Source organism: Zalophus californianus, chromosome 17, assembly GCF_009762305.2.
Source record: "Zalophus californianus isolate mZalCal1 chromosome 17, mZalCal1.pri.v2, whole genome shotgun sequence".
NCBI lineage: Eukaryota > Metazoa > Chordata > Mammalia > Carnivora > Otariidae > Zalophus > Zalophus californianus.
In genome coordinates this window covers 54177856-54203124 of record NC_045611.1, presented here as the reverse complement: position 1 = coordinate 54203124, position 25269 = coordinate 54177856, and the positions used below count along the sequence as shown (strand labels likewise).

At 48.9% G+C, this 25269-nt stretch overlaps 2 protein-coding genes and 1 long non-coding RNA gene across 4 annotated transcripts; 2 read left to right on the top strand and 1 right to left on the bottom strand.

Annotated features, from left to right (window-relative positions):
- Positions 1-1102: 1102 nt before the first annotated feature.
- On the top strand, positions 1103-8946 carry KLK13 (kallikrein related peptidase 13). Of its 2 annotated transcripts, XM_027617343.1 has the most exons (6): positions 1103-1230; positions 1703-1789; positions 5491-5680; positions 5885-6153; positions 7259-7395; positions 8739-8946. In XM_027617343.1, exons 2-6 carry the CDS (start codon positions 1738-1740, stop codon positions 8925-8927), a joined length of 837 nt encoding a protein of 278 aa, XP_027473144.1. In that variant the 5' UTR covers positions 1103-1230; positions 1703-1737; the 3' UTR covers positions 8928-8946. The 2 variants fall into 2 exon arrangements, with proteins under 2 accessions (XP_027473144.1, XP_027473145.1); XM_027617344.1 differs by lacking the exons at positions 5491-5680; positions 5885-6153.
- Positions 8947-20681: 11735 nt separating this feature from the next.
- On the top strand, positions 20682-24928 carry KLK12 (kallikrein related peptidase 12). The gene is made up of 6 exons (XM_027617347.1): positions 20682-20802; positions 20970-21025; positions 21489-21648; positions 22403-22662; positions 23579-23712; positions 24637-24928. Exons 1-6 carry the CDS (start codon positions 20774-20776, stop codon positions 24790-24792), a joined length of 795 nt encoding a protein of 264 aa, XP_027473148.1. The 5' UTR covers positions 20682-20773; the 3' UTR covers positions 24793-24928.
- Positions 23145-24144, bottom strand: LOC113935409. The gene is made up of 3 exons (XR_003524037.1): positions 24013-24144; positions 23593-23754; positions 23145-23276 (listed from the first exon to the last, which is right to left on the bottom strand). It is a non-coding gene; the product is annotated as an uncharacterized LOC113935409 (long non-coding RNA).
- Positions 24929-25269: the final 341 nt, after the last annotated feature.

The following is a 25269-nucleotide window of genomic DNA, read 5'->3' as shown; positions in this document are numbered from 1 at the left end:
TTTTTTAAAAACGTATCTTAAAAAAAAAAAACTTACCTTCTGACACTAGATTTGATCCCTATATCCAAACTTAAACTCCTCCAAAATGGACTACACCAATTTTGATATGAACTCTCACTCTGCCCATCTTAATCCCTATCCTTATTATGACACCACTGCTCTCTCTCCAAACTTCATCTGATCCCCATCCCTGGCTTCCTTCCAAATTCTGACCCCACCTCTGCCCTCCTTAATCCTTAATCCTGCCCCCTCCACCCCCTAAGGATTAATTCATGGCCCCACCCAGTCACAGTTCCAGGAGGCACCTACTCATTCCCAAAACACCACCTCTTCCTCCTTCCTCCTCCCCATCATCCTGCCCCCAGAGCTTTCCGATTCATGCTTCTCCCTGTCCACCTACATCCATCCCCATGGACTCCCTCACCCCAACTAGCCCTGTTCCTAAAAGACCATTTACCCAAAATATTGCTTTCCCCGGGGCCCCACCCAAGTCCAAGTACAGTTGACTTTCTATCCACCTATCTGAAGATTCCCTTCTTGCACCGGATGGCTGTGGGGGTGGGGTAGGGGAAGGGGAATGGTGGGAGTAAATTTAGGCATCCCTGTGTTTTTCAGAAAGTCTGGAGATGGAGCTGGTGCTGGAGATGAAGCTGGGAACTGGAATTTGGATGTGTTGGGTTTGATGTTTGGATAAACTTGAGATAAGGCTGTGGATGGGATTGGGTTTGGGGACTAGGCTGACCACAAGGAGTATGGTTAAAATGAGGGAGATAGGAATAAGGTGGAATATCGCCCTCTGGGAGCTGTCGGATATAAGGACACGCACAGGGGTTGGAGAGATTAGAAAGTGGGATGAAAAATGGGCTGATGTTAGAGAGAGTCATGGGAATTTCGGGTGGGTTTGAGGAAGGAAAATAGCTTTCCCCTTTCCTCTAGGTGGGTTCTGCTGCCCCAAAGTTCACAGGGGGTTCAACTGGGGCCTGGGCGGGGCCAGATCTGGGTCCCAGCTTGTCCTGGAAGCTCCGCCCCAAGCGGAAGGGCCAAGCCCAGGTTTGGGGGGGGGGGGACTGGCAGCAGCCTGCTGAGCCATTGGGGGTGGAGAGGGGGAGGCCAGCAACAGGGAAATGCTGAGGGCGCTGGGGGAGGGAATTCAGGGGTTAAAAGCCATGGGTCCGGGCTGAAGTTGGAGGCAGCTAGCGGCGAAGCGCTGCACCCGGGCCTCTCTCCGAGGTAGGGTCTGCCTGGGGCGGGGGCGGGAGCGTCAGAGGGGAGGAGTGGGGAGAGGAAGGAGAGGTGAGGAGGGAAAGGAAAAGAGGGAGAACAGCTGAGTCAGGGAGATGGAGCGGGAAGCCAGAGGTTCAGTTATAGAGATAGAAATCTACAGAGCTGGAGAGGGTAGCGAGGGGGCGGAGAGCGGCGGGAGAGGGTACTAAGGCACCCGCTCGCTGGAGTGCACGGGTGGACGCGGGCGCACGCTTGCTGGAGTGCACGGGTGGACGCGGGCGCACGCTGCCCCAGCCCCTCCTACCTCCTTACTGGGGCTCCCCACCGAGAATGGAAATTAGGGAGGGGGTGCAGATTCCAGGGTCAAGGTTCTTAGAGAAGGAGATTCAAGATTGGGAAGTGCAGGAGCAGTGGTGGGGAGGAGGGGCGGCCAGAGATGGGGGTTCAGCCAGCCCTTAACAACCCCCGAACTTCTCAGGCCCCGCCCGCCCTGCTCCCCATCCCTGAGCCGCCATGTGGCCCCTGGCCGCTGTGATCGCCTTCCTGACCGTGGCCTTGTCAGGCGGTAAGAATGCGCGGGGGTGGAGGCGGGGTGGCCCCCGGAACAATGGTAGGAGGGGTCAGGCCAGGAGTAGGGGGCGTGGGAGCCCCGAGCTCCGCCCACCGCCCACTCGGGGTCCGCGGGGACAGCCCCAGAGCTTCCTGCTTGTCCCTGCGTGACCTGGTTTCTCCGATGGGGTGAGCCCACTCTCCCCACCGACCCCAGGCTCCTCCCTGGGGCGTCCCAGATCTTCTGGGGCCCGCTCTATTTTTAAGTGTTCCGGATCTTACCCACCAGCCCCTTCCCTGATTTCCCGCCTCTGCACTGGGAAGCCCACTCCCACCCGCATCCCCTGCCCCCGCAGCAGCCCCTCTCACATTCAAGGCCGCCCTGAGAGAGAGGAGTGAGACTCGGGTTCAAATCTTGATGCTGCTACTCTGAGCAAGTAAGTTAGCTTCTCTGTGTTTTTTTCATCTGTGAAATGAGAACATAAAAGTCCCTATTACGAAAGGTTGTTGTGAATATGAAAACAAGCTAGTGCACAGCAGATAGAAGGGGCTGGCAACTTAGTCATTATTACTTTATTAGAAGTATTCGCTCTTCATTCTCAGCCCCTCCAGAACCTTCTAGTTTGTTCTTCCTTTAATCCTCGGGGTGACCCCACACCTGATTCGACCCTGAGTCAGTCAGTCCCAAATATTTCTCTTCAGTTGAAGCGCCTTTTTGCAGGCAAATTCTCTGGAAACCCCATTCAGTCATCATCATCCATCCATCCATCCAACCAAGCAGCCATTTAACCAACAGCTGTTGAGCACTAGGCACTGTGCTGGGTGTTGTACAGGCACACACAGTTCCTGCTCTTAACACCCAGATCCTAGCGGGGAAGGATGCACACATTATTCAAACAATTACCCAAATAATTAGTTAATAATTACAACTGTGACAGGAGGTGATAGCTTCGAGGAGCCAAGCCAGGAGCCTAGAGATGTAATGGAAGCACCTGGTCTGGAAGGCCCTGCCCCAAAGGACTAGACCCCTGAGCTGAGACCTGAAGAAGGGAGGAGTCCTCGGGCATCTGGCACCGGGCATGGGGCACCACCCTTGGCCTGAAGGTGGGGTGGTTTCTATCCTTTGGCACCACTCCCAGGACTCGTGCCCATGTCTCAAGCCCCTCCTGGGTACCACGCCCTGGGCTAGGAGCTCCAAATGCGTCTTGTGGAGCCCACAACAGCCTTATGAAGTAGGAGTACTATAATTAGTCCAGTTTCACAGCTAAAAACGTGGGACTGAGACAGCAGGTCCTTGCCCAAAGACACCGGGGGTGCCTGAGTCAGGATCCTGATCATGTTGCCTGCCCTGTCTCCAGCATCCTAGACTTTAGGTTCTGGCAACCATCTTCATTATTTTAGATCTAATGGTCTGCTTAGAATCAATTTTTTTTAACTTACAGTATATTAAAGATTTTATGTATTTATTTGAGAGAGCAAGAACGAGCAGTGGGGAGGGGCAGAGGGAGAGAGAGCGAGAGAAGCAGACTCCCTGCTAAGCAGAGAGCCCGATGTGGGACTCGATCCCAGAACCCGGAGATCATGACCTGAGCTGAAGGCAGACGCTTAACCAACTGAGCCACCCAGGCGCCCCATTAACTTACAGTATATTAAAAGTAAAGTTCAAATCATTGTCCTAAATGGAAAAGAGCATCCTTTGCTATAAATAAAAGGTAAGAGGAAAAAAATACGTCCTGCACAATGTGACAAAAACAATGTGTTTCTTGGGTTGGACCCTCTGACATTCCCAGTGCTGTACCCTTTTGGACCTCCCCCAAAACAGTGACTGTAGATGGTTCAGCTTAATAACTTTTAGGTTACTGGCGAAAGGCTTCTGCTTCCTGGTTCTAAAAAGTGAACTCAGGGATGCCTGGGTGGCTCAGTCAGTTGAGCAGCTGCCTTTGGCTCGGATCATGATCCCAGGGTCCTGGGATCAAGCCCCGCATCAGGCTCTCTGCTCAGTGGGGAGCCTGCTTCTCCCTCTCCCTCTGCCTGCCTCTCTGCCTACTTGTCCTCTCTCTCTCTCTCTGTATCAAATAAATAGATAAATAAAATCTTTAAAGAATAAATAAAAATAAAAAGTGAGCTCAGCGAGGATTAGAGAGGTGTTAAAAGCAGAGTAGCCCCATCATGAGACGTTCCTCCTCAACAAAATCAGGACTGGAAGAGAACTGGGCAGTGACTCTGTTTCCAAGGCTGCAATTTGGTGTCACTCACGCCTCATTTCCAAACCACCTAAAATGACCTTGTGCCCACCAATGACTCCTGTCCCCAATTTTGAGAACCGCTGAGCTAATCTTGAGGCTTATGCAGGTGGGAGATCTGGCCCACAGAGGAGAGGAACCTGCTGGCCACAGAGCTGGGGACCTCCTGTAGTAGCCAATAATTAATAACAGTCCTCACTTCTGAGCATTTGCTTAATGCCAGGTACTGTGCCCAATGAGAGATATTTTCTTTTTCTTTTTTTTAAAGATGTTATTTATTTATTTGAGAGAAAGAGAGCCCAAGCAGGGGAGAGTGGCAGAGGGAGAGGGAGAAGTAGGCTCCCCACTGAGCAGGGAGCCCCATGCGGTGCTCGTTCCCAGGACCCTGGGATCATGACCTGAGCCGAAGGCAGACGCTTGACCGACTGAGCCACCCAGGTGCCCTGAGAGATGTTTTCCTGCTTTACAGCTGAGGAAGCTAAGGCTGGTGATTGGTACAGGAATGTAAACAAATATAAAGAGAAATGAATAGTGAGCATGGTTCTGATGAAAATCAACGGGGGGGGATGTAATAGGGAGTGACTGGGGGGCTGGGAGGGACACTATTAGACCAGGTGGCCAGGAACCTGGGATGGCTTCTGAGGAGGTGATATTTGAGCTGAGCTGAGCTCTCAGAGTCAATAAGGACACAGACATGTAACCTGTAGATTCTGAGTGCCGTCAAGTAGAATATTTCCTAGATATGATGTCCTATGTCTGTCCTGTCCAGTATGGTAGCCACTGGCCATGTGGGGCTCTTGAGCATTTCAGATGTAACTGGTGTGGTTGAAGAACTGAATTTATTTCATTTTAATTAGTTTAAATTTAAATATCCACATGTAGCTAGTGGCTACCATTCTGAGCAGCACAGAACTAGATAAAGAACTGTGTCTGGAGAATGGGTCCACGAGTCCGGAACAGAGTGTGTGAAGGGGACAGGTAGGAGATGGGGCCAAAGGGGCTCACAAGAGTCAGATGTTAGAGCCCTGCAAACTTTGAATTTGAGATGGTTAGGCTATGGGTTGTATTTAAAGCCATAGAGGCACCCAGTAAATGCATGTTGGATGGATGGATGGATACTTACTGCCTAGGTAGATGTGTAGGTCAGTCTCATTCCTATTCCTGGAATCCATCCCCACGGTGGGATGAGGAAATGCAGGTGGGAAGAAAGTCAGGTTTCCACTTACCCATCAGAAGCTTCCTTGTTCCATGAACTCTGAACCCCCAATGGAGTTAGCACTTGTGCGGAAAAGGACTTCATCATCTCTCTGCCCTGACTCATCGCCATTACATGGAAGATGGCAACTCCTAGAGGCCAAGAAGTGAATCATCAGTTCCTGGTCATCCAGAGCAAAATTCTGACTTTCTCCCCAAGCCCAGTGCCTCCTTCCCTGCCTCGGACCCCAATTTCCTAACATTTTCTCTTCTTCACCAGGCATCTCTCAGGAATATCCCAAGATTCTCAACGGCACCAATGGGACCAGCGGGTTTCTCCCGGGTGGCTACACCTGCCGCCCCCACTCTCAGCCCTGGCAGGCAGCCCTGCTAGTTCAAGGGCGGCTGCTCTGTGGGGGAGTCCTGGTCCACCCCAGATGGGTCCTCACTGCAGCACACTGTCTGAAGGAGTATGTGGGGGTCAGGGCAGCAGGAGGGTAGGGATGAAAATGGGGCTGGGGTGGTGGGAGAGTGGAGCTAGATTGAGGATGAGGTCGGAGTTAGGGCTGGGGTTGGGGATGGGATTGGAGTTGAAGTGTGGAAGATGTTTGGAGAGGAGGAAAGTGGTGGAGATGGGCTTCTCCTCCCTAATCACCTCCTTCCCGCACCCACAGCCGGTACAGAGTTTACCTGGGCAAGCATGCCCTGGGGCGCGCGGAGGCTGGAGAGCAGGTGAGGGAGGTAGTCCGCTCTATTCCCCACCCTCAATACCAGATCAGCCCCACCCACCTGAACCATGACCACGACATCATGCTTCTGGAGCTGCAGTCCCCAGTCCAGCCCACGAACCACATCCGTGTCCTCCCTCTCTCCCACAACGACCATCTCCCCGCTGGTACCTGCTGTCGGGTGTCTGGCTGGGGCACCACCACCAGCCCCCAGGGTAGGCACCCTCACAGGTGGCCTGAGGTGTCAGTGGCTGGGAAAAGTGGGGCAGAAACAGGAGGGAAGGTTGGAGGAGAATTCCTTTGTATATATAAGTAACAAATGTATAGTTATATGTTACATATCACATATATATGTTTTATATATATATCCCTCATATAAATATACAAATTTTATAAATATATAGTTATATATGTCACATATATCCTTTCTATAAATGTCTATTTATAAATATAAAGTTAATGTCATAGATTATGTAGTTATAGATACTTTAAAACATATTTAAATTTATAAATATGTATAAAGTTGTTATATTTCCCTTATGTAAATGTACATAGAGTTGTAAAGTTATATATTATATATAATGTTATAGATCAAATATCATATAAACTTATTTATTCTTTATATATATAAATTAATAAAAACAAATAGGGTCGTATATGCTATATATTACATGTATATTTATATAAATATACATCACTATACATTTGTATATGCAGATTATATAGATTGATTTTTCTAAATCATAAATTCTATATTCATTTAGATACGTTTGAATATAAATTATGTATTATATAAATTATACATAAATATATTTAAATAAATATGTAACATAAATTTGATATATTGGTAGGTATGTATTTGTTAAACATAAGGAAATGTTAGGTGTATCCTTTGTGTATAAATTACATGTGCATGAATAGAAGGTTGATCCTTATAGCAGCAAGGGCCCTTTGCATCGTCTTAGTGGTGCCCAAGCTTCCTTCCATCTCATTCCCTCTTCCTCCCTGACTTGCCATCTCTCTTCCTTGTTTTCCCCATCCCCAGTGCTCTGTCTCTCACCATCTCCCACCGTCCCTCTCCTCGGCTCCCTCCCTTTTATGGCTCTTCCATCCCAGTCTCCTGTGTTCTTTCCATCTTCCCCTCCACTTCCCTCCTGTTTCTCTCCACACCTGCCTCCTCCATCACTTTCCCCAGATACATGTCCCATTTCTTCCGCATCTTCCCCCTTCCGTCCGTTTTCTACCAACTGTCCTGTTTAACTTCACCCCTTAGCCTGTCCTAGACAGACATCCTTAGACTCTCCTCTCTCTCCTCCCCAGTGAGTTACCCCCAAACCTTACAATGTGCCAACATCCAGCTACGCTCAGATGAGGAGTGTCGTCAAGTCTACCCGGGGAAGATCACACCCAACATGCTTTGTGCCGGCACAGAGGAGGGTGGCAAGGACTCCTGCGAGGTGAGAACCAGGGGGTGGTGGGATGCCATGGGCCAGGTTGGGAAGCAAGGATGGAGGTGGGGTCAGATGCTGGGGGGAAAGGACTTGCTTCTAGCCTTGAAGGAAGCAGCCTTTTAAAACGACATGTCCCCTAGCATAGAGGGTCAAGATAAAAAGAGCGTACCCGTGGCTGGAGAATATAATTCATCATAAGCCTCAGCTTTAACTGACAGTGGCGGCCCAGATCCCTGTGTTGAGATTCATAAAAGTTAGCGTTTTTTCGGATGCAAGTGACAGAAACCCAACTCCAACCAGCTTAAGCAAGACACACTGGCTTTTGTAACTGAAAAATCCAGGGGTGTCTTGCTTCAGGCACAGATGGATCCAGGTGCACAAATAATGTGTTTAGGACTCTGTCTCCTTTCAACTCTGCTCTTCTCTCTTCTGTTTTTGTCTTCATTCTCAATTAAGCTTTTCCCATGCAATAGCAAGATGGCCCCAGCAGCTTTGGGCTTACATCCCACCCTCCTAAGCAACTCGACTAAAAAGTTTTCCAGTTGTTTACATAAACATCTTGAGTGTGAGTCTCACTAGTCTGACTTAGGTCATGTGTCCTGGACCATCATTCTGGCCAGAGCTGTGGGATTCTCTGGTGGACCAAGTCTGTCATGGGACTGACTGTGGGCCAGGAAGGGGGACAAGCAAGGATTGAGGGAAAAGGAGGGGACTTTCCCCAAAAAAAGAAAATCAGGAGGCAGTTATCAAAATAAGGGGAAATAATACTACATGGGCAAAAACCTCCACAAACACAAGAAACAAAACCTATGTTCAATAGAGGAGGCTTCTGAGATTGAGTTTTGGTTCAGTGGGAAAGAGCAATGAATGATTTAATGATGTGTGCCTCGATTAATCAGTGACGTCTGTCTTGGGTCCAAGGGGGGGAGAAGCGGAAATACACATGTGGCAGACCCTAACCAGATGTGGATGAGTTCACTCAGTAGTGAGCTGGCTCCAGGGAACCATAAAACCACAGCAGAGTTGGGGGTGGGGGGAAAGGCAGCACCAGAGAACTGGGAGTGGGCATTGAGCTAAAGTGTCACCACTCTAATGAGACTGAGGAGCAGAGAAAAACGTGGAGAGAGAAGTCTTACTCTTGGTCTCCATGTGCATCCAGCTCCATCTTTCCCTTTGTGTCTCTTTTGTTTGTCTTCTTGTGTTCCTGTTTCTTATTCTCTCTGTGTGCCTGTCTCTCTTTGTCTCTGCCTCTGAGTGTGTCTCTCTCCATTTTTCACTCTTTCCCACATGTCCCAGCCTGTGCCTTTGGCTCCACCAAGGACCCCACCTCTCTCTCTTCCCCCACTCAGGGCGACTCCGGGGGCCCCCTGATCTGTAATGGAACACTCCATGGCATCATCTCCTGGGGAGACTTCCCATGCGGGCAGCCCAACCGGCCTGGTGTCTACACCCGAGTCTCGCAGTATGTTCTGTGGATCCGAGACACAATTCGAAAACATAAAACCCAGGAGCAGAAATGGACGAAGGGCCCACAATAAAAGCCGGGTTGCTCACCTGCCTCCTTCCTCCCTCTGTGCCCTCCTCACTCCATTTGCCTGGTTAGCCCAGCCCATCTTGGTCCCTCCCAAAGTTCCACTTGAACCAGTGATCCATGTTCTCAGTGTGTCTGATCCTAGCTGACGTTTCGTGTTTCAAAAGCATTCAATCACTTCCAATATTATGGTCTCCCAGATACTGCATCCTGAAACACCTCGGTACCCTGAACGTTCCAACCCGGACAATGTTCCAGGACTCCCACGGTTTCAACATAATCCCCGATAGCCATCTAGATGTTCTGTCTGTGGAACACACTGAATACATCCATTGGCGCATCTCAACAATATTCTATGTCCCATGAATGGAACTTCCTTGACAACATCCTATACCCCTTCAAATATTTATTTATTGATTCCAGGCACTTCTGTGTTTGGTGCTCAAGAAAGATCTAGACTCCTGTGATATTTCATCCTGAAAATATTATCTTGTGCCCAGAATCTGCCCCAACAATATTCTAGGCACATCTGAATGATTAATCACATCACAGCTAGTATTGAATCCTCATAAAGGTTCATTCTCACATAGTTTGGGGTCTCCCAAGTGTCCCTTCTCTACCTACATCCCACATTTTGCCAGTGTTCCCTGTCTCTGAATCCCCATGCCCACTAACGATCAATATCACACTAGATTAGCATTCTGGGGTTCAGTACCCAGAGGGGCCTCCATGCCTAGACCCTATTATCTGCCAAATATTGTCTTTTTATCTCCCCCACAGCATCTTTGTTCAGTGATCCCAAATGCAGTGGTTAAATGCTCAAGCCACCGAGTCCCTGCTTTGAGCAAAACATAGAACTGCCCCTCTATTTTTTCATCTGCAAGTGGGGATCATCATTGCTCCTCAGCACTGTTATGATTTTTTACTTATTTTTTTACTTTTTATTATTTTTTAATTTTATTATATTAGTCACCATACAATACATCATTAGTTTTTGATGTAGTGATCCACAATTCATTGTTTTCATATTAACACCCAGTGCTCCATGCATTACGTGCCCTCCTTAATACCCATCACCGGGCTAACCCATCCCCCCATCCCCCCTCCCCTCTAAAACCCTCAGTTTGTTTCTCAGAGTCCGTAGTCTCTCATGGTTCATCTCTCCCTCTGATTTCCCCTCTTCATTTTTCCCTTATGATTAATGTTAAGCACTTCCATTAATATTATTTGCATGGTTCTCTGTAGAACATCATCTTAGGGTATAAACAACAACCCCTCAAATTTGCAGTGTCCAAAAAGTGTTCCATTTGGCTGGCTCAGTTGGTAGAGCATGCAACTCTTGATCTCAGGGTCCTGAGTTCAAACCCCATGCTGGGCATAGGGCTTACTTAAAACAAAACAACAAAAAAAGAAGTTACTTTTTTCAGCCTTTGTTCAAGCTGACCATCTGCAGGCACCCTTCTGGGTGTTGGTAAATACAACTTTATTTATTTAGCAAATATTGGCACTTACCACAAGCCAGGCACTGTTGCAGGCACAGATGATAAACAGTGAATTAGATAAAACTTCTGCCCTTGTAAAGCTTGCGTTCTTTGCAAGGAGACACAATTACAAAAAAAAAAAAAAAGAATAAGGAGATAGACTGAAGTGGCAATGTGAACCATGGCAAAAAAAGCAGAGACAAAGGATAAGGAATGTTGGGTTGGGGGAGTGAGTGGAGTTGCTATTTTATTCTTTTATGTAAGTTCTATGCCCAACGTGATGCTTGTTTGTACTCATGACCCTGAGATCGAGTCACATGTTCTACTGCCTGAGCCACCCAGGTGCCCCGGAGTTGCTATTTTTTATTTCTTTTTAAAAATTTTATTTATTAAAATAAATAAATAAATAAATAAAAATAAAAAATAAAATAAAAATTTTATTTATTTATTTAACAGACACAGCGAGAGAGAGAACACAAGCAGGGGGAGTGGGAGAGGGAGAAGCAGGCTTCCCGCGGAGCAGGGAGCCCGATGCGGGGCTCGATCCCAGGACCCCGGGATCATGACCCCAGCTGAAGGCAGATGCTTAACGACTCAGCCACCCAGGCGCCCCCAGAGTTGCTATTTTAAATAGGATGGTCTGGGGAAGAGCCCTGAGATGGTGACATTAAAAAACAAAAACAAAACAAAACAATGAAAGGATGGAGGGAGAGAGCCAAGTGCCCATCTGGGGAGCAGCACCCCATGTAGAAAATACAAGTGCAAAGGCTCTGAGGCAGGAGCCAGACTGGTGCACCTGAAGATTGGGAAGATGGTGACGAGGTTGGTGTGGAAGTGACTGCACTTCAAGAGCTCAGGAGGTGAAGGTTCTTGGACCAGGTGATGTTCTCAGGGGAGTTAAGGAGGCAGATTCTGGATCTGCTTGAAGAGATTGTTGGACAGTATCTGCTGACATCAGATGAAGAATGTGAGAGAAAACACAGCCAAGGAGACCTCAATGCTTTGGCCTGAGCAACCGTAAACTAAATGGAGCTGCCATTTACTAAAATTTTGGAAGGAAGAGATTTGCAGAGAAATGCTGGGAGTTTTTGTTTGAACTGTTTATTAGACAGTCAAGTGGCAATAAACTCTGCTCTCAGGGGATTTACAGAAAATTAACAACTAAATAACTGCAAATTGTGATGATTTCTATGTGATAATAAATGTAATCCATGAAGGATCTAAACAGGGTTCTGTGTTAGAAAATTAGAGGGGAGGCTGTTTTCCACAGGTAGTCAGCAAGGGCTTCTTGGAGGAGGTGGCATTTGGCTGAAGACCTAAAAAGTGAGAGGGACCCATACTGTGCAAAGAACAGAAGGAGGGAGCCGTTATCTTTAAGGGTCCACCATCCCTGGTTCCTATAGGGGAGACTGTAGTTTAGCATTAAAAAGCACACAGGGTGGGGGCTCCTGGCTGGCTCATTCGGCAGAGCATGAGACTCTTGGTCTTGAGGTTGTGAGTTCAAGCTCCACGTTGGATGTACAGATTACTTAAAAATAAATAAAAATGAATGAATAAAAGCACAGAGGATGGAGTCTGAAAGATCTGGTTGTGGGTGGAAGAATCTTTTGGGAGTGTCTGTTTCCTCCTCTGGCACTAACAGGACCTACTGCTCAAGGTTGTTGAAAGATTGACATTTAAAGACTGCACTCAGCAACTTCTCAATCAGAGCAGCATGATGTAGTAGCTAAGAACAGAGTTTCTGAGGCCAGGCTGCCTGGGTGTGAATTCCAGCTCTGCCACTTATTTAACCCCATGACTTACCTTCATGCCTCAGTTTTCCTACCACTCCAATGGGTATAACACTGGTACTTAACACCAAATTGCATAAAGACCTAAAAGCTAAGGCTCAAACCATAAAGTTAATGGAAGATAATGACAGAGAACATTTTTGTGACTTAGGGGTGAGGAAAGACTTTAAAACTTCAGATGGACTAATCATAAGCAAAAACTGTTTAATCTGACTAAGGATTTTCAGTTCAACAAAAGACAACAAGAACAAAGTAAATCAATGCGGGAAGATACTTGCAAAGTGTAATACTGACCTGGCATTGGTATCTAAAATGTGCAAGGAAATCCTGCACATAAACAAGAAGAATACTCAGGGCTATGAATGGATTTGCAGAGGAGGAAACAAACAGGAAGGTAAGATGAAAGATGTACAGACTCATTAGTCATCTAAGAAACACAAATACAAATAATCTCTTTATGTTTATTAGATAGATTAGAAATCTTTAAAGTGAAATAACCCATGTATTGGCAGGGATGCAGAGACAATGCTCTAGTGCACAGCTGGTATGAATGGACGCTGTCTAGTTATTTTGGGAAAGTAATTTGGCACTCCTTGGCTGAATTAAGTATATGCACACCCTGGGACCCAGTAGTTCCACTCATGAGGTCTCTCCTAGGGCAGTGATCATGCAGATCCCAAAGAGGCAAGTATGAAGTGTCTGTCACTCATTTCTTTGTTGTGCTGGGAATTAGAGGAAAACTGAGCACCCACCAATGAGGGTGGGGGTGGATGTTAGGACATGGTGGAGAGCGCCAAGGAGGACCACACAGCATTTACAAGCAACAGGCTAGATGCGCACGTGATCAGAATCTTAAAGATATAGTGCTACCAACTTCAATGGTGAAAGTTAAGAAGATTGACAGTATTAAGTGTTAGCAAAGATGTGGGGCACTGGAATGCTTATACGCTGCTGGTGGCAATGCAAAGTGGGACAACCACTTTAGAAAACATTGGGCAATTTCTTATAGAGTTAAACATACACATCATATGATCCCGCAGTGCCACTCCTAGGTGCCTGGCTAAGAGAAATGAAAACATATGCCTACACAATGATGTGTACATGAATGTTTATAGCAACATTATTTGGAATAACCCGGAAACTGGAAGCAACCCAGATATCCAACAACTGGTGAATGGATGAAGGCTGTTGTATATTCCATGCTGTGGGATACTGCACAGCAATAAACAGGAATGAACTATTGACGGAGAAATGCAAAAACATGGGTGATTCTGAAATGCATTATGTTAGTGAGAGAAGCCAAACATTTATATGATCTAAAAGGCAAAATGATAGTGGCAGAATGTAGATCAGTGGTAGCCTGGGGCAGAGGAGGGAGGGAGAGCTTTTGCTGAAGGGGTGCAGGGCAGCTTAAGGATGGGGAGCAAGGTGAGAGGTACTGTTCTATGTTTTGATTATAGTGGAGGTTGCCCAATAGTCTCCAGTTTCCAAAATTCATCAAATCGAACACCTAAAATGAATGGATTTTAATTTATGTAAATAATACCTTCTTTAAAAATGAAAAAAAAAGCTTGTTCTGAGCTTAAAAAAGAAAAACTGTATACCACAATACTGCTGACGTAAAATCAAACTACACAGAACTCTACACAGTGCTTTGCACACAAAATATACAATTTGTAAGAACATATTCTAATTTAAAAAATATACAACACTGAATGTACTAAGTGCTACTAAACCGCGCACCTTAAATGGTGACATTTATGTGAATTTAACTTTACCTTTTTAATTTTTAAAAATGTAAAAATTTTATGTATGTGACTCTCTTAGTTTTTATTTTTATTTTTTTTAAAGATTTTATTTATTTGAGAGAGAGAATGAGAGAGAGAGAGAGCGCACATGAGAGAGGGGAGGATCAGAGGGAGAAGCAGACTCCCCGCCGAGCAGGGACCCTGATGTGGGACTCGATCTCGGGACTCCAGGATCATGACCTGAGCCGAAGGCAGTCGCTTAACCAACTGAGTTACCCAGGCGCCCGTCTCTTGTAGTTTTTAAAAGGATTTAAAAAATAAAATAAAATAAAATAAAAAATAAAAGGCTATGCAATAAAAAATACAATAGCAGAAGGTACTCATTGATAAAGGTGACAAAGAATACATAGTAACAAAGATAATAGCAAAGATACACAGTAATAAAAGCGATAGCAAAAGATACACAGTAACAAAGATAATAGCAAAGATGTGCAATGGTGAGGACAATAGCAGAAAGGGAAGGAGACAAAAGGAATAAGGTAATAAGGAAAACAAAAGAGGGACTTGTACATATCACTCACAATAATGTGCCACCAGTGAATTCCTCTCTGCACACCTGAGGCTTTAGAACACTCTAATCACAAACTAATGATGTACTATATGTTGGCTGACTGAACATAATAAGAAAAAAAAAGATCTAAATATATTAATACATTAAAAAAAAATAGCACCTACGTGGTGAGAGGGGTCTTGGGAGGATTAATTGCATTAATATGTGAAAAGCACTCAGAACACCTGCCACCCGAGTGAGTGCTTACTGAGCAGTGCTCTCATTAGTACGGATCATTGTTCTTACTGACAAAATTGTTATGATGATTTGTCTCCAAGGCCCCAGAGCCAGAGCAGACAGCCTTGGGCGATTTGGGAGCAGCCAGCTGGGGATTTGGGAGAATGGGAGGCGGCCGCCCAAATCCTTCTTGTGGAACAAAAAATAATGACATACCTGAGTTGGAGGTTCTGCCTGGCCAACAACACCTTAATTCAGAAAGGCTAGCCAGGTGGCCAGGCTTCTCAGGCATCCCTCTGCCCGCCCTCCCTCCCTCTCCTGGGATTTTGCAGCCACTTGCCCTCCTCTTCCTGTTTTCGCTCAGGGGAATTTTAATAACAATGGGATCCTGTGCAGGAGGGATTTGGAAAGCTGGTGGTTGTGAGGGAGGGGCTAGAAAAGTCTTTTGGAAAAGACTGAAGAGACTGAAAGCCTTCGGAAGGGGAGTGTGTCAGAGGTGTAACCACGCTTCCCAGCGTTGGCCTGGCACATCAAGCCCTTGCTTTTTATCCTCCCAAGGCCCCAGATGGGGAGATGTCAGCTCCTAGACTAGACTTAGGCTAAGGAGTTCTCCCTCTAGCCTGAAGGGTCCAGGCCAAGCGCAGCCACTTCCCCTACTGAGAGGCCTTTTACGAGGGACTAGGCTGGACTTCCCAGCCTAGTAGGGGTATTGGTCTCTGCACGCAATCCCAATGTGTGGGGGTGGGGTTCCCCAACACCATCAAGCAATTGTCCCACAGTTGAGGTTAACTACACTATCTACCAGGAGGTACTGTCAGATCACATAGGTTAAGGGCTCAGTCCTGCAAGACTGCCCCCTACCTCTGCCTTCGGATGCCAATCTCATGTCCTAGTTCTTTACCTGTGCTTCTGGACAAGTGCTATATAGATCGGAGGGTTCCACGACATCCCCCTTGGGTTGGAAAACTTTGCCAGAGCGGCTCACAGAACTCAGAGAAACATTTTACTTACTTGATTACCAGTTTACTGTAAAAGGATAAAACTCAGAACAGCCAGGTAGAAGAGATGGGTAGGGCAAGATTTGTGGGTAGGGGTACGGAACTTCCTTACCCTGCCTGGGTGCACCCTTCTCTCTGCATGTGTTCGCCAACCTGGAAACTCTCTGAGCCCCGTCCTTTTGGGTATTTGCGGAGGCTTCACTGCATAGGCACAATTGATTAACTCATTGTCCGTTGGTGATTGATTCCATCTGCAGCCCCAGTCCTCTCCCATTGTTAGGTGCTTTCCCCAAAAATCATTCACAGGACAAAAGACACTTTTTTTTTTTTTTTTTTTTGCTTTCTTAGGAAATTCCTAGAGTTTTAGGAGCTCTGTGCCAGGAATGGGGACTAAGACCAAAAACATACTTCTTATCCTAAATCACAATATCACAGGGGCAATGGGCATATAAGCCCAAGTTTCCATTCTAACGAGTTCAATGACAAGACAAAAGAAGCAGACAGGCTGTGGAAGGGTAAAGGGGGCGGAGGCCCAAGTGAGGATTTTTGGAGGAGAGATAATGGAGGATAATGTTGTAGCCACCCCACAGAAACCGATGGACTCCTCCATCTGAAAGTTGGCCCACGTGTCTGGCCTGACATGCCACACATGCACTACAGGGTCCCTCCTGCCTCTGGGGGTGGCCACATTTGGCACTGTGAACAGGAGTGTAGATGACCATGGGGTCTTTCTCATCATGCTGTCCTGCTCACTGGCCCTGCTGGCTGCCGGTGAACATGCATTTGAGACTGTGCTGCTTGGCACTGCATCTGCTGTTGCAGACTTAACCAACCCAAGTCAGAAGCTTCCATAGTTGGCCTTCAGGAACAGAGGTGTGGGGCTGGGGGCTTCCATCAAGTGGCTCTGGGTAGCATGTCTGCGCGCAGACCTATCTGTGTGCCTCTTCCCAGCTCAAGAGTTCTGGGCAGGGGCGGAGTTGGAGGGGGTGGGCTGAAAGTTCCAACCCTCTAATCATGCTGTTGGTTCTCCTGGCAACCAGATTGCATTTTCCTCACCTCAGCAGCATAAATTCTGGTAGGGTTGAAAGCAGATTTTGGCTCAGGTCATGATATCAGGGTCTTGAGATGGACCCGGGGCAGGCTCTGGGCTCAGGGCAGAGTTGGCTTGTCTCTCTCCCTGCCCTAGCTGTGCAAGACACTAATGGCTGCAGAGGGCCAGACCTCTGGAGGCAGATTTCCGGGCCGGGAGCCAGGGAGCAGTGAGTGGTGGCTGCTGTCTTGGGATGGGATGTCTCAGAAGGAAGAGATCACTGGGTGCTAGGGAGAATCAGTGTCCCAAGGGTCCAGACCAGAGGACCGGCTGGGAGCTAGGGCCACAAGATGGAGCGAGTAGGGTCTGAGAACAGGTTGGTGGGGCAGTTGGGGAGCTGGGTTTGGGTCATCCAGGAGGCTGTTGGATGCACAGACCTGAAGCCAGGGAGAGACTAAGAGCCATGCTATCGCAAGTGACAAGTGAAACTGCCCCGTGTATGCAGTCAGTGTGGAGAACAAGGCTTAGAACAGGCCCTGGGAACACCTTTGTTTGTCAAGGCACCAGGGGAGGAAAAAAGGCCTATTCATTACTGAGAGGCAGAAAGTGGGAGGGAAACCAGAAATGCATGAAGGAGGAAGGGGCAGGCCAGGTGGAAGGCTGCCTGAAGGCTGAGTAAAGTGAGGACCAGGAGACCACGGGATTGCTCAATAGGGAAGTCTCTGGAGACCCAAAAAGACAGAGGCTGTGGGGGGCAAGCGGTGAGGAGATCTCTGTGGATAGGTTTGACTGGGAAGGATGGAAGAGAAACAGGGCAAGGCTCTGAGAGTGGTGGGGGGCCACTGGTTCTGATGCAACTCTGTGGTCCCACTGTCACCCAGCAGAGGGTCAGGCACACAGGGCATTTTGAAATGTTTGTTGAGTGAATGCATGAGTGAATGAATTGGACAGAGAAATAGAAGAGAGAGAGATAGAGATAGAGACAGAAGACAAAGAATAGCAGCAAGCTGTAACTGATAGTTCTTCACAGCTGAGAAAAAGATTCTGTCATCTAAGTCAGCTTTGAAAATTCTTTCTTCAGAAAGAAACTGGGAAGGGCAATTTTGAGAGTGTCTTCACTTAATGTACCTGATATTCTCACCCATATTTTGTTGCCTTGTTTGATGATCCCAAGAGGAAGTAGTGTGTGGACAGGGAGCTGCCTCCCAGCCCTATCTTTCAGATGAACAAACTGAGGTCAAGCCGAAGCCTGATAGCCCCCAGTGAGTCATGGTGTGAGCTGAGGTTTCAGCCCAGTCTGTAGGATTCCAAAAGCTATCCTACTTTGAAACCTGTAAGAACATTCCTACGTTCTTCTGTTCACCCCTGTACTCATTCAGTTAGCCATTCATTTGTTCATCCATATCTTTGGACAATGATTAATGATACAGGCTCTGGAGACAGCCTGCTTGGGTTCAAACTCTGGCTCTGGTACTTGCCAGCTGCATGACTATGGGTGAGTGACTTTATCTAGTCCTGCCTCAGTTTCCACATCTGTGATGGTCTCCATGTTGTGGGCCCTCAGCCCAGGTGTTGGCATAGCTGAGTTCTCTCTAGGAAACAGGCTGCATGTTGAGCTTACAATGATGCCCAACAGTAAAGCATGGAGCTCGGGACTTGAGAGCTCTGGGGTCCTCCCCAGGGGAGGTGGCAAAGGTGCTCAGAGCTTTCCCTGAGTGCGGGAGGTATGAGCATGAGGTTGTGAGCCAGTCCATGCCCTCTTGAAGCTTCCAGCTACAAAAGAAGGGATTGGCTTTTTCCAGAAGCCACAAACTGCAAGACTGTATGCCAAAAGAGAACCACTAGGTAGCCACTCCCCACTCCCTATAGCCCCGGCACCGCCAATCTGCTTTTTGTCCCTGTGCATGCGCCTGTTCTGGACATTTCACATACATGGGATCATACAAGATGTGGCCTTTGCGACTGACTTCTTTCACCTAGCATACTGTTTTCAAAGTTCATCCACATTGTGGCAGGCGTCAGTGCCGTACTCCTTTTTCTGGCTGCATAATACTCCATGGTATGGATAGACCGTATTTTATTTACCATTCATCATGGGACGGACATCAGCTTCATGGGTACAGAGTCTCTTTTGGGGCTGAAGAAAATGTCCTGGAATTAGGTTGTGGTGACGGTTGCACAGTGGGTTGAGTGTGGTGGAATCCACTGAATTGTGGACTTGAAAATTGTTCAAGTGCTAAGTTTTCTGTTATGTGAATTTTACTTTAACAAAGTAGAGGCAAGGGCGCCTGGGTGGCTCAGTTGGTTAAGCCACTGCCTTCGGCTCAGGTCATGGTCCTGGAGTCCCGGGATCGAGTCCCGCATCGGGCTCCCTGTTCGGCGGGGAGTCTGCTTCTCCCTCTGACCCTCTTCCCTCTCGTGCTCTCTATCTCTCATTCTCTCTCTCTAATAAATAAATAAAATCTTTAAAAAAAAAAAAAAAAAAAAAACAAAGTAGAGGCAAGGCGCCTGGGTGGCTCAGTCGTTAAGCGTCTGCCTTCGGCTCGGGTCATGATCCCAGGGTCCTGGGATCAAGCCCCATGTCGGGGCTCCCTGCTCCACGGGAAGCCTGCTTCTCCCTCTGCCTCTGCCATCCTCCCCCACCCCAACTTGTGCTCTCTCTCTCTCTCTCTCTCTGTCAAATAAATGAATAAATAAATCTTTAAAAAAAGTAGAGGCAGAAAGAGAAGAGAGAGTGCGAGAGAGAAAGAAATCTGTGGGGGAACCATAGGTGTTTGGGGTTTTTTGCTGATATTTTATTTTATTTTAAAGACTTCTTATGGTAAGTAATCTCTACACCCAACGTGAGGTTTGAACGTGCAACCGCAAGATCAAGAGTTGGCATGCTCTACTGACTGACCCAGTCAGGTGCCCCGGCCAGTATTTTAAAATCAGGAAATGTCCTACCATAAATTTGAATTTCCAGCTTCTTTTGAAAAGCCCTGGGAACTGACAGTGCTGATGTGTGTTCCAGAGGGCAGCTCCCGACTGGAGCTGAGAGTGAATTTTATTGCATGTAAATTGCATCTCCATAAAAGCAGAGCCCCCAGAAATCCAGAAATAGAGAGGGCTTGAGTTAGGTGGTGTTTCAAAACAAATCAAAAGCTAAAGACAGCACAGATTGTCTTGTCCCTGGTTCTCTCTCCATCCCCTGTCCCTTTCTTTCTCGGTGGAAGCCCTCATGCAGGAAAAAACCCACAGACTTTCAAGGAATTAGATAAATGGACTACATGCTGATAGGAAGAGTGGGCTTCTTTGCAGGAAACAGGGTGAACCGTGCATTGAGAAAATTCAATTAGAATAAACTCTGGGGAACCCAGTTTAGAAACCTCTTCAGTCTCTTCCTGATCACCTATTTCGAAATCTCTTCCTTCTCTTTCTGGGCTCTCTCTGCTCTTGCTTTCCCTGCTTCTCCCTTCCACTGTCTGAGCTCTTAGCTACCTACCCTCCTGCCTATTTCCTGCACAGGGTGGGGAGGGGCCCGAGTGTGGGCGCCCCCACCCTCCCTCAGCTTTCCTCACCTCGTCGGGAATCGGGATTAGAACCCAGCTCCCAGATCACCTTGAGTCATGGGTCTCTGGCACTGGCTTGGAGAGGAGGGGAGAAGGAGTGGGGTTGGGTCTTCGCCCCACAACCGTCCTGGCCCCCTCCACCACCCCCCCATTTAGTTGTAAAGCTCAATTAGGTGCCATTAGGGTTTCTACAGGATTAGAGGGTGCCCCACCCCATGTCTTCCTGCTCCCCTTCCCTCAACCAGGAAATTGCATGGGCTGGGACAAAGAGAGTTAAAAGCTGTGTCACCTGCCGGTCTGGGGCAGACAGACGGAAGGAGGGGGACAGGTGGGGCAGCATGACAGGTGGCTGAGAAGCCAGGTGGACAGTGGGAGAGTTGACTGGCAGGGTGGCAGGTGGATGACAGAACAGGCAGGTAGTGGACAGACAGATAACAGAGACAGACAGGCTGAAACTGTGACAGCCACATGGAGGTCCCAGCAGGCAGATGGACAAGGTGAGGAGGGGGCAGGTGGTCACCAATAGGGTGACACCCAAGACAGACAGCGAGGGGGATGGGCAGGCATCCCGTCCTCTTGGGAGTTGCTGGTGGGAGGGGTGGGCAAAGCAAGGGGTGAGTTGACAGGGAAAGGGCCATCTCTGAGATTCCCCCACGTTTCCCAGGACCTGGAGGCAGGCCACCCTGGGTTCCAGCATCTTGTTGCTCCTCTCTGTTACTGGTGAGTTCCCCAGGAGGATGGGAGCCCCATCTCCCCTTCCAGGTTTTGTCCCCAGCCTGGCACGGAGGAGGGCAAGGGGCTGCCTCTGTACCTCCGATCACCTCCACCTCTTGGGGCCCTGCCACCTCTGTCCCCCTGTATCTTTTGAACTATCTCTCCTCTGTGTCTTCCTGTCACCATGCCTCTGTCCTTTCTCTCTCTCTGTGGATCTCTGTCTCTGTCTCCCTCTTATCTTTAAGTATCTCTCTGCCTTTTTCTCTTTCTCTTCCTCTCTGTGTCTCTGGGCATTGCTGGGTCTTTTCGTATTTGTCACTGTGTCCATGTCTCCCCGACCCTCACTCTCTCTCAGGGGCTCTCTTTCTCTTGCCTCCCTGTGTCTTCGTCTCTGCATCTCACCTCCTATCTCTGACTCCCAGTCTCTAGATCTCTGACCCCATCTCTCTGGCCCACACCCCGTCCTCAGGGCTCAGTCAACCCGCCACAGAGAAGATTATCAAAGGCAAGGAGTGTGCCCGTCACTCGCAGCCTTGGCAGGTGGGGCTGTTTGAGGGCACCCGCCTGCGCTGTGGGGGCGTCCTCATTGACCGCAGGTGGGTCCTCACAGCAGCTCACTGCAGTGGCAGGTAAGCCCCTGTCTGGATGGTCCCTTCTAGGGGTAGGCAAAGGAAAGGTGGTGGGAAAGGGAGCCCTCAGGGTAAGGGCTCAGGAGAGGGGGGTGCCATGGAGCAAGGAGATGGTCCTGCCCCAAGAAGGTCTGAGACTAGACAAAGAGTAAGACTTCCTCAACAATGGGCTGGGGTGAGGTGGGGAGGGCAGGAAGGGTCCTGGAACCTGCCCACCTACCTGCTCCATTCCCTGGTGTTCCCCTTCCTTCCCAGATGACCTCTGTCACCATCCCAGCCTCTCTCTGACCCAGTCTGGGCAACCTCTCTGGGCCTCAGCGGTCCCATCTGTAAAATGAAGGGAATGGGCTTTTCCAGTCTGAAACTTCGAGGTTTTTTCAAAAGGGAAGTTTCAGACACGAAGAGATGGATTGATTCAGGGACAGAACAGAGAGCGTCCACTCATTACTCACTCGTTCCTTCAGCTGAGGGTGCTGACAGCCCAGGCAGCCTCTAGGTGGTAAGAACAGAGCAGTGAGTATGACAGTTGGATGTCTCTGCCTCAGCTAAGAGGATCAGGAAGGGACAGAGATGCAGGGGCTCGGGGAGGAGAAGTAGGCAAACACAGGAAATGGAAAGATGGTGACAGAGGTGAGAGACAGAGCAAGCCTGTGAGGGAGTGAGGACAGACACTGAGATGCAGAATAGCAGAGAGGCTGGAGGGCCGGGGATCCAGAGGCCCACCCTACCCTCACTGAGCCACCTTGACCCCCAGCAGGTACTGGGTGCGCCTGGGGGAGCACAGCCTCACCAGGCTGGACTGGACGGAGCAGATCCGGCGCAGTGGCTTCTCCATGACCCACCCTGGCTACCAGGGAGCCCTGCATAACCATGACAATGACCTCCGGCTCCTGCGACTGGGCACCCCCGTCCCTTTGACTCGCAGCATCCAGCCCCTGGCCCTGCCCACCACCTGTGCAGCGGCCGGCACCAAGTGCCAGATCTCAGGCTGGGGCATCACCAATCAACTATGGAGTAAGGGGACATCAGCGTCAGGGCTCAGGATGGGCAAAGTCTGGGGTGTAGGGCAAGAGATCAGGAGTCATGCCATTTCAACAGAAGGCTGTGTCAAGGGTCAAACATGAGGACTGTGGTGTGGGGTCAGAGATCATGGTGGGCCAGGGGTCTTGGGAGTCAAAGTGGTTAAGGGGTTGGGTATAGAGTCAGAAGTCATGGGTCAGGATGTGGTTGTAGGCCAGAGTTATGGCACGGGTCATCAGACTGGAGCAAAAGGCATATATAAATAGAATCTTGGGGTAACGGGTCATGGACTCGAGTGTTAGAGGTCACTGTAGAATTGAGGACATGGGATCCAGATGTTGCACAAGCTGGCCGTAATCTGAGGGTGGAAACTGGGTTCGATCAGGGATCACTGGTCTGGGATTGGAAGCCCTAGAGGTTAGGGGTCATGAGGTCCCGGCTCAAATAAACAGGGAAAATAAGTCACTTTGGAGTTGGCACCAATGGTTTATCGCTGAGTTTAGAAGTTTAAGAGAAGACGAGGAGTGTGGGGTCTGGAGACAGAGAGAGAACAGGAGGTCAAGTTGGGACCTAAGTATAATAAGATTGAAGGTCAAAGGTCACAGCATCTGGAATTTAAAGAGAAAAGTGGGTCTGGATTCATTGCTTCTGAGGTTGGAGGGACAAAGGGTGTCTTGAGTTATGGCACTCAGTCATAGGTTAAAGGTCGGGGGACTGGGTCAATGAACTGGGGCAAGGGTCACTATGAAATGAAGTAATAAATCTGAAATTTAAACGTTTGCAGATTGTAGTGGGGGGTCATAGGAAAAGGGCAGGGTATAGACTTATATTTGGCTTCCTTGAGTCGTGGGAGGTGGCCCCCAAATGGGAAGCTTTGGGAAACCCTGTGGCTTCTGTCTTCCACCCCCAGACCCATTCCCAGACCTGCTGCAATGCCTCAATGTCTCCATCGTTTCCAGTGCCACCTGCCGGGCTGTGTTCCCCGGGAGAATCACGGACAACATGGTGTGTGCCAGCGGCACGGAAGGGGCGGATGCCTGCCAGGTGAGTGAATGCCGGCACCGCATGGTCACCCAGGGCAGGAAGCTGGGGACAGAGCAGGGAGGATGGGGGGGGAGAGAGATGTGGTCAGAAGGACCTTCCTTCTGGATCCGGAGGCGCAGGATAAGGCAGGAAGAGCCAGGTGATGGAGGACAAAGAGAAGGAGGGGTGGGTGGAGAGAACAGAGGGAGGGAGGGAACAGAGAAGGACAGATGGGAGGGGCACAGGAGAGCCGAGAGGAAGAGGAAGAGAAGGTGGGGGAGGGCAAAGAGGTGGCAGAGATTTGGAACTGAGGTGTGTAACCGGTTGTCTCTCCCCATTCCATCCTCCAACTGATGCTGGCTCAGGCAAGAGCGAGAGAATCCAGCCTGGAGGCAGGAAAGGAGCCTGGTGGTCTCTCCTGCCCTCGAATTCGGCTCCCTTGCTCCCTCGGCTCCTCCAGGTTGGAGGCTGCCCCACCCTACTGGCTAAGGCTCCAGCCTTTGTGCCTGAGAGAGCCTTTATAGATCCCGCCTTCCTTTGCTGGGATTGGTCACTGATGGTGGTGCTCTTTCCCTCATTGGTCAGCACACCAGCCAGTCATCCTCTATAGAATTCTTATAGGTCCCCGCCTCCTTTGCTGGGATTGGTCGTTGAAGATACTCATTGGTCAGAGCTCTAGCCATTGTCCCTGAGAGACCCCCTCCCCCACCTTTTATGGAGTCCTGCCTTCCCTGGGATTGGCGCCCTAGGAACAGCGTGTTCTTCCCTGTTGATCCGTCACTGCTGTGGAGGGAACGTGGGGGACGTGGCAGTGCTCTTCTCTGATAACCAGGCTTGGATCCTCTGTCTTCAGGGCCTGGGAATGGGTTTGGGGGTGGGGCAAGGACAATGGGAACAGGATTTCTCCCTTATTCATTTGGTGCTGCTTCTCCTTCTGCATTCCAGGGCGACTCTGGGGGCCCCCTGGTGTGCGGAGGAGTCCTTCAGGGTCTGGTGTCCTGGGGGACCGTGGAGCCTTGCGGGCAAGAAGGCATCCCAGGGGTCTACACCAATATTTGCAAATATGTGGACTGGATCCGGATGGTCATGAGGAACAACTAACCTGCTCCCTCCACCTCCACCCCTCAGCTTGGGGGCCACACTGACTGGCCCTCGGAGCACCAACGCGTCCTCCATTATCACCCCTGGCTCCAGCTCCCCTTGGACTGGGGATCTTCTTCCCAGAACTCCAACTCCAGCCAGCCCTTCTAAGTCCCAAGTTTGGCGGAGGAAGGAATGTGTGACTTCCTGGAATAAATATAACGAGCTATGTCTGTCTATTTGATATCCCTGTGCTGGTTGACACAGGAGGGAGGCTCATCAGTCCCCCAATCACAGGTGTAGGAATAGAGACCACAGAGGGCAAGAGTTTTCCCTTAGGGGTCACTCAGGAACGGAGGAGAAAAGGTTACTTATAACAATAAAAATAAGGGCCTTTTTTTTTTTTTTGTCTATCCAGCACTTTAGGAACAGTGCCCATGAAGGACCTGAGGAGGGGGGAAATTATTGGCCCCAAAATACCAAATGAAAATTGCAAAA

What these genes read in the sequence shown, in the direction of transcription:
- KLK13 (XM_027617343.1), top strand. Translation starts at nt 1,738, where the DNA reads ATGTGGCCCCTGGCCGCTGTGATCGCCTTCCTGACCGTGGCCTTGTCA. An exon ending in GACCGTGGCCTTGTCAGGCG is followed by an intron (nt 1,790 to 5,490) that starts GTAAGAATGCGC and finishes CTTCTTCACCAG; the next exon opens with GCATCTCTCAGGAATATCCC. An exon ending in GTGGCAAGGACTCCTGCGAG is followed by an intron (nt 7,396 to 8,738) that starts GTGAGAACCAGG and finishes TCCCCCACTCAG; the next exon opens with GGCGACTCCGGGGGCCCCCT.
- KLK12 (XM_027617347.1), top strand. Translation starts at nt 20,774, where the DNA reads ATGGAGGTCCCAGCAGGCAGATGGACAAG. An exon ending in GTTGCTCCTCTCTGTTACTG is followed by an intron (nt 21,026 to 21,488) that starts GTGAGTTCCCCA and finishes CCCCGTCCTCAG; the next exon opens with GGCTCAGTCAACCCGCCACA. An exon ending in GCAGCTCACTGCAGTGGCAG is followed by an intron (nt 21,649 to 22,402) that starts GTAAGCCCCTGT and finishes CTTGACCCCCAG; the next exon opens with CAGGTACTGGGTGCGCCTGG.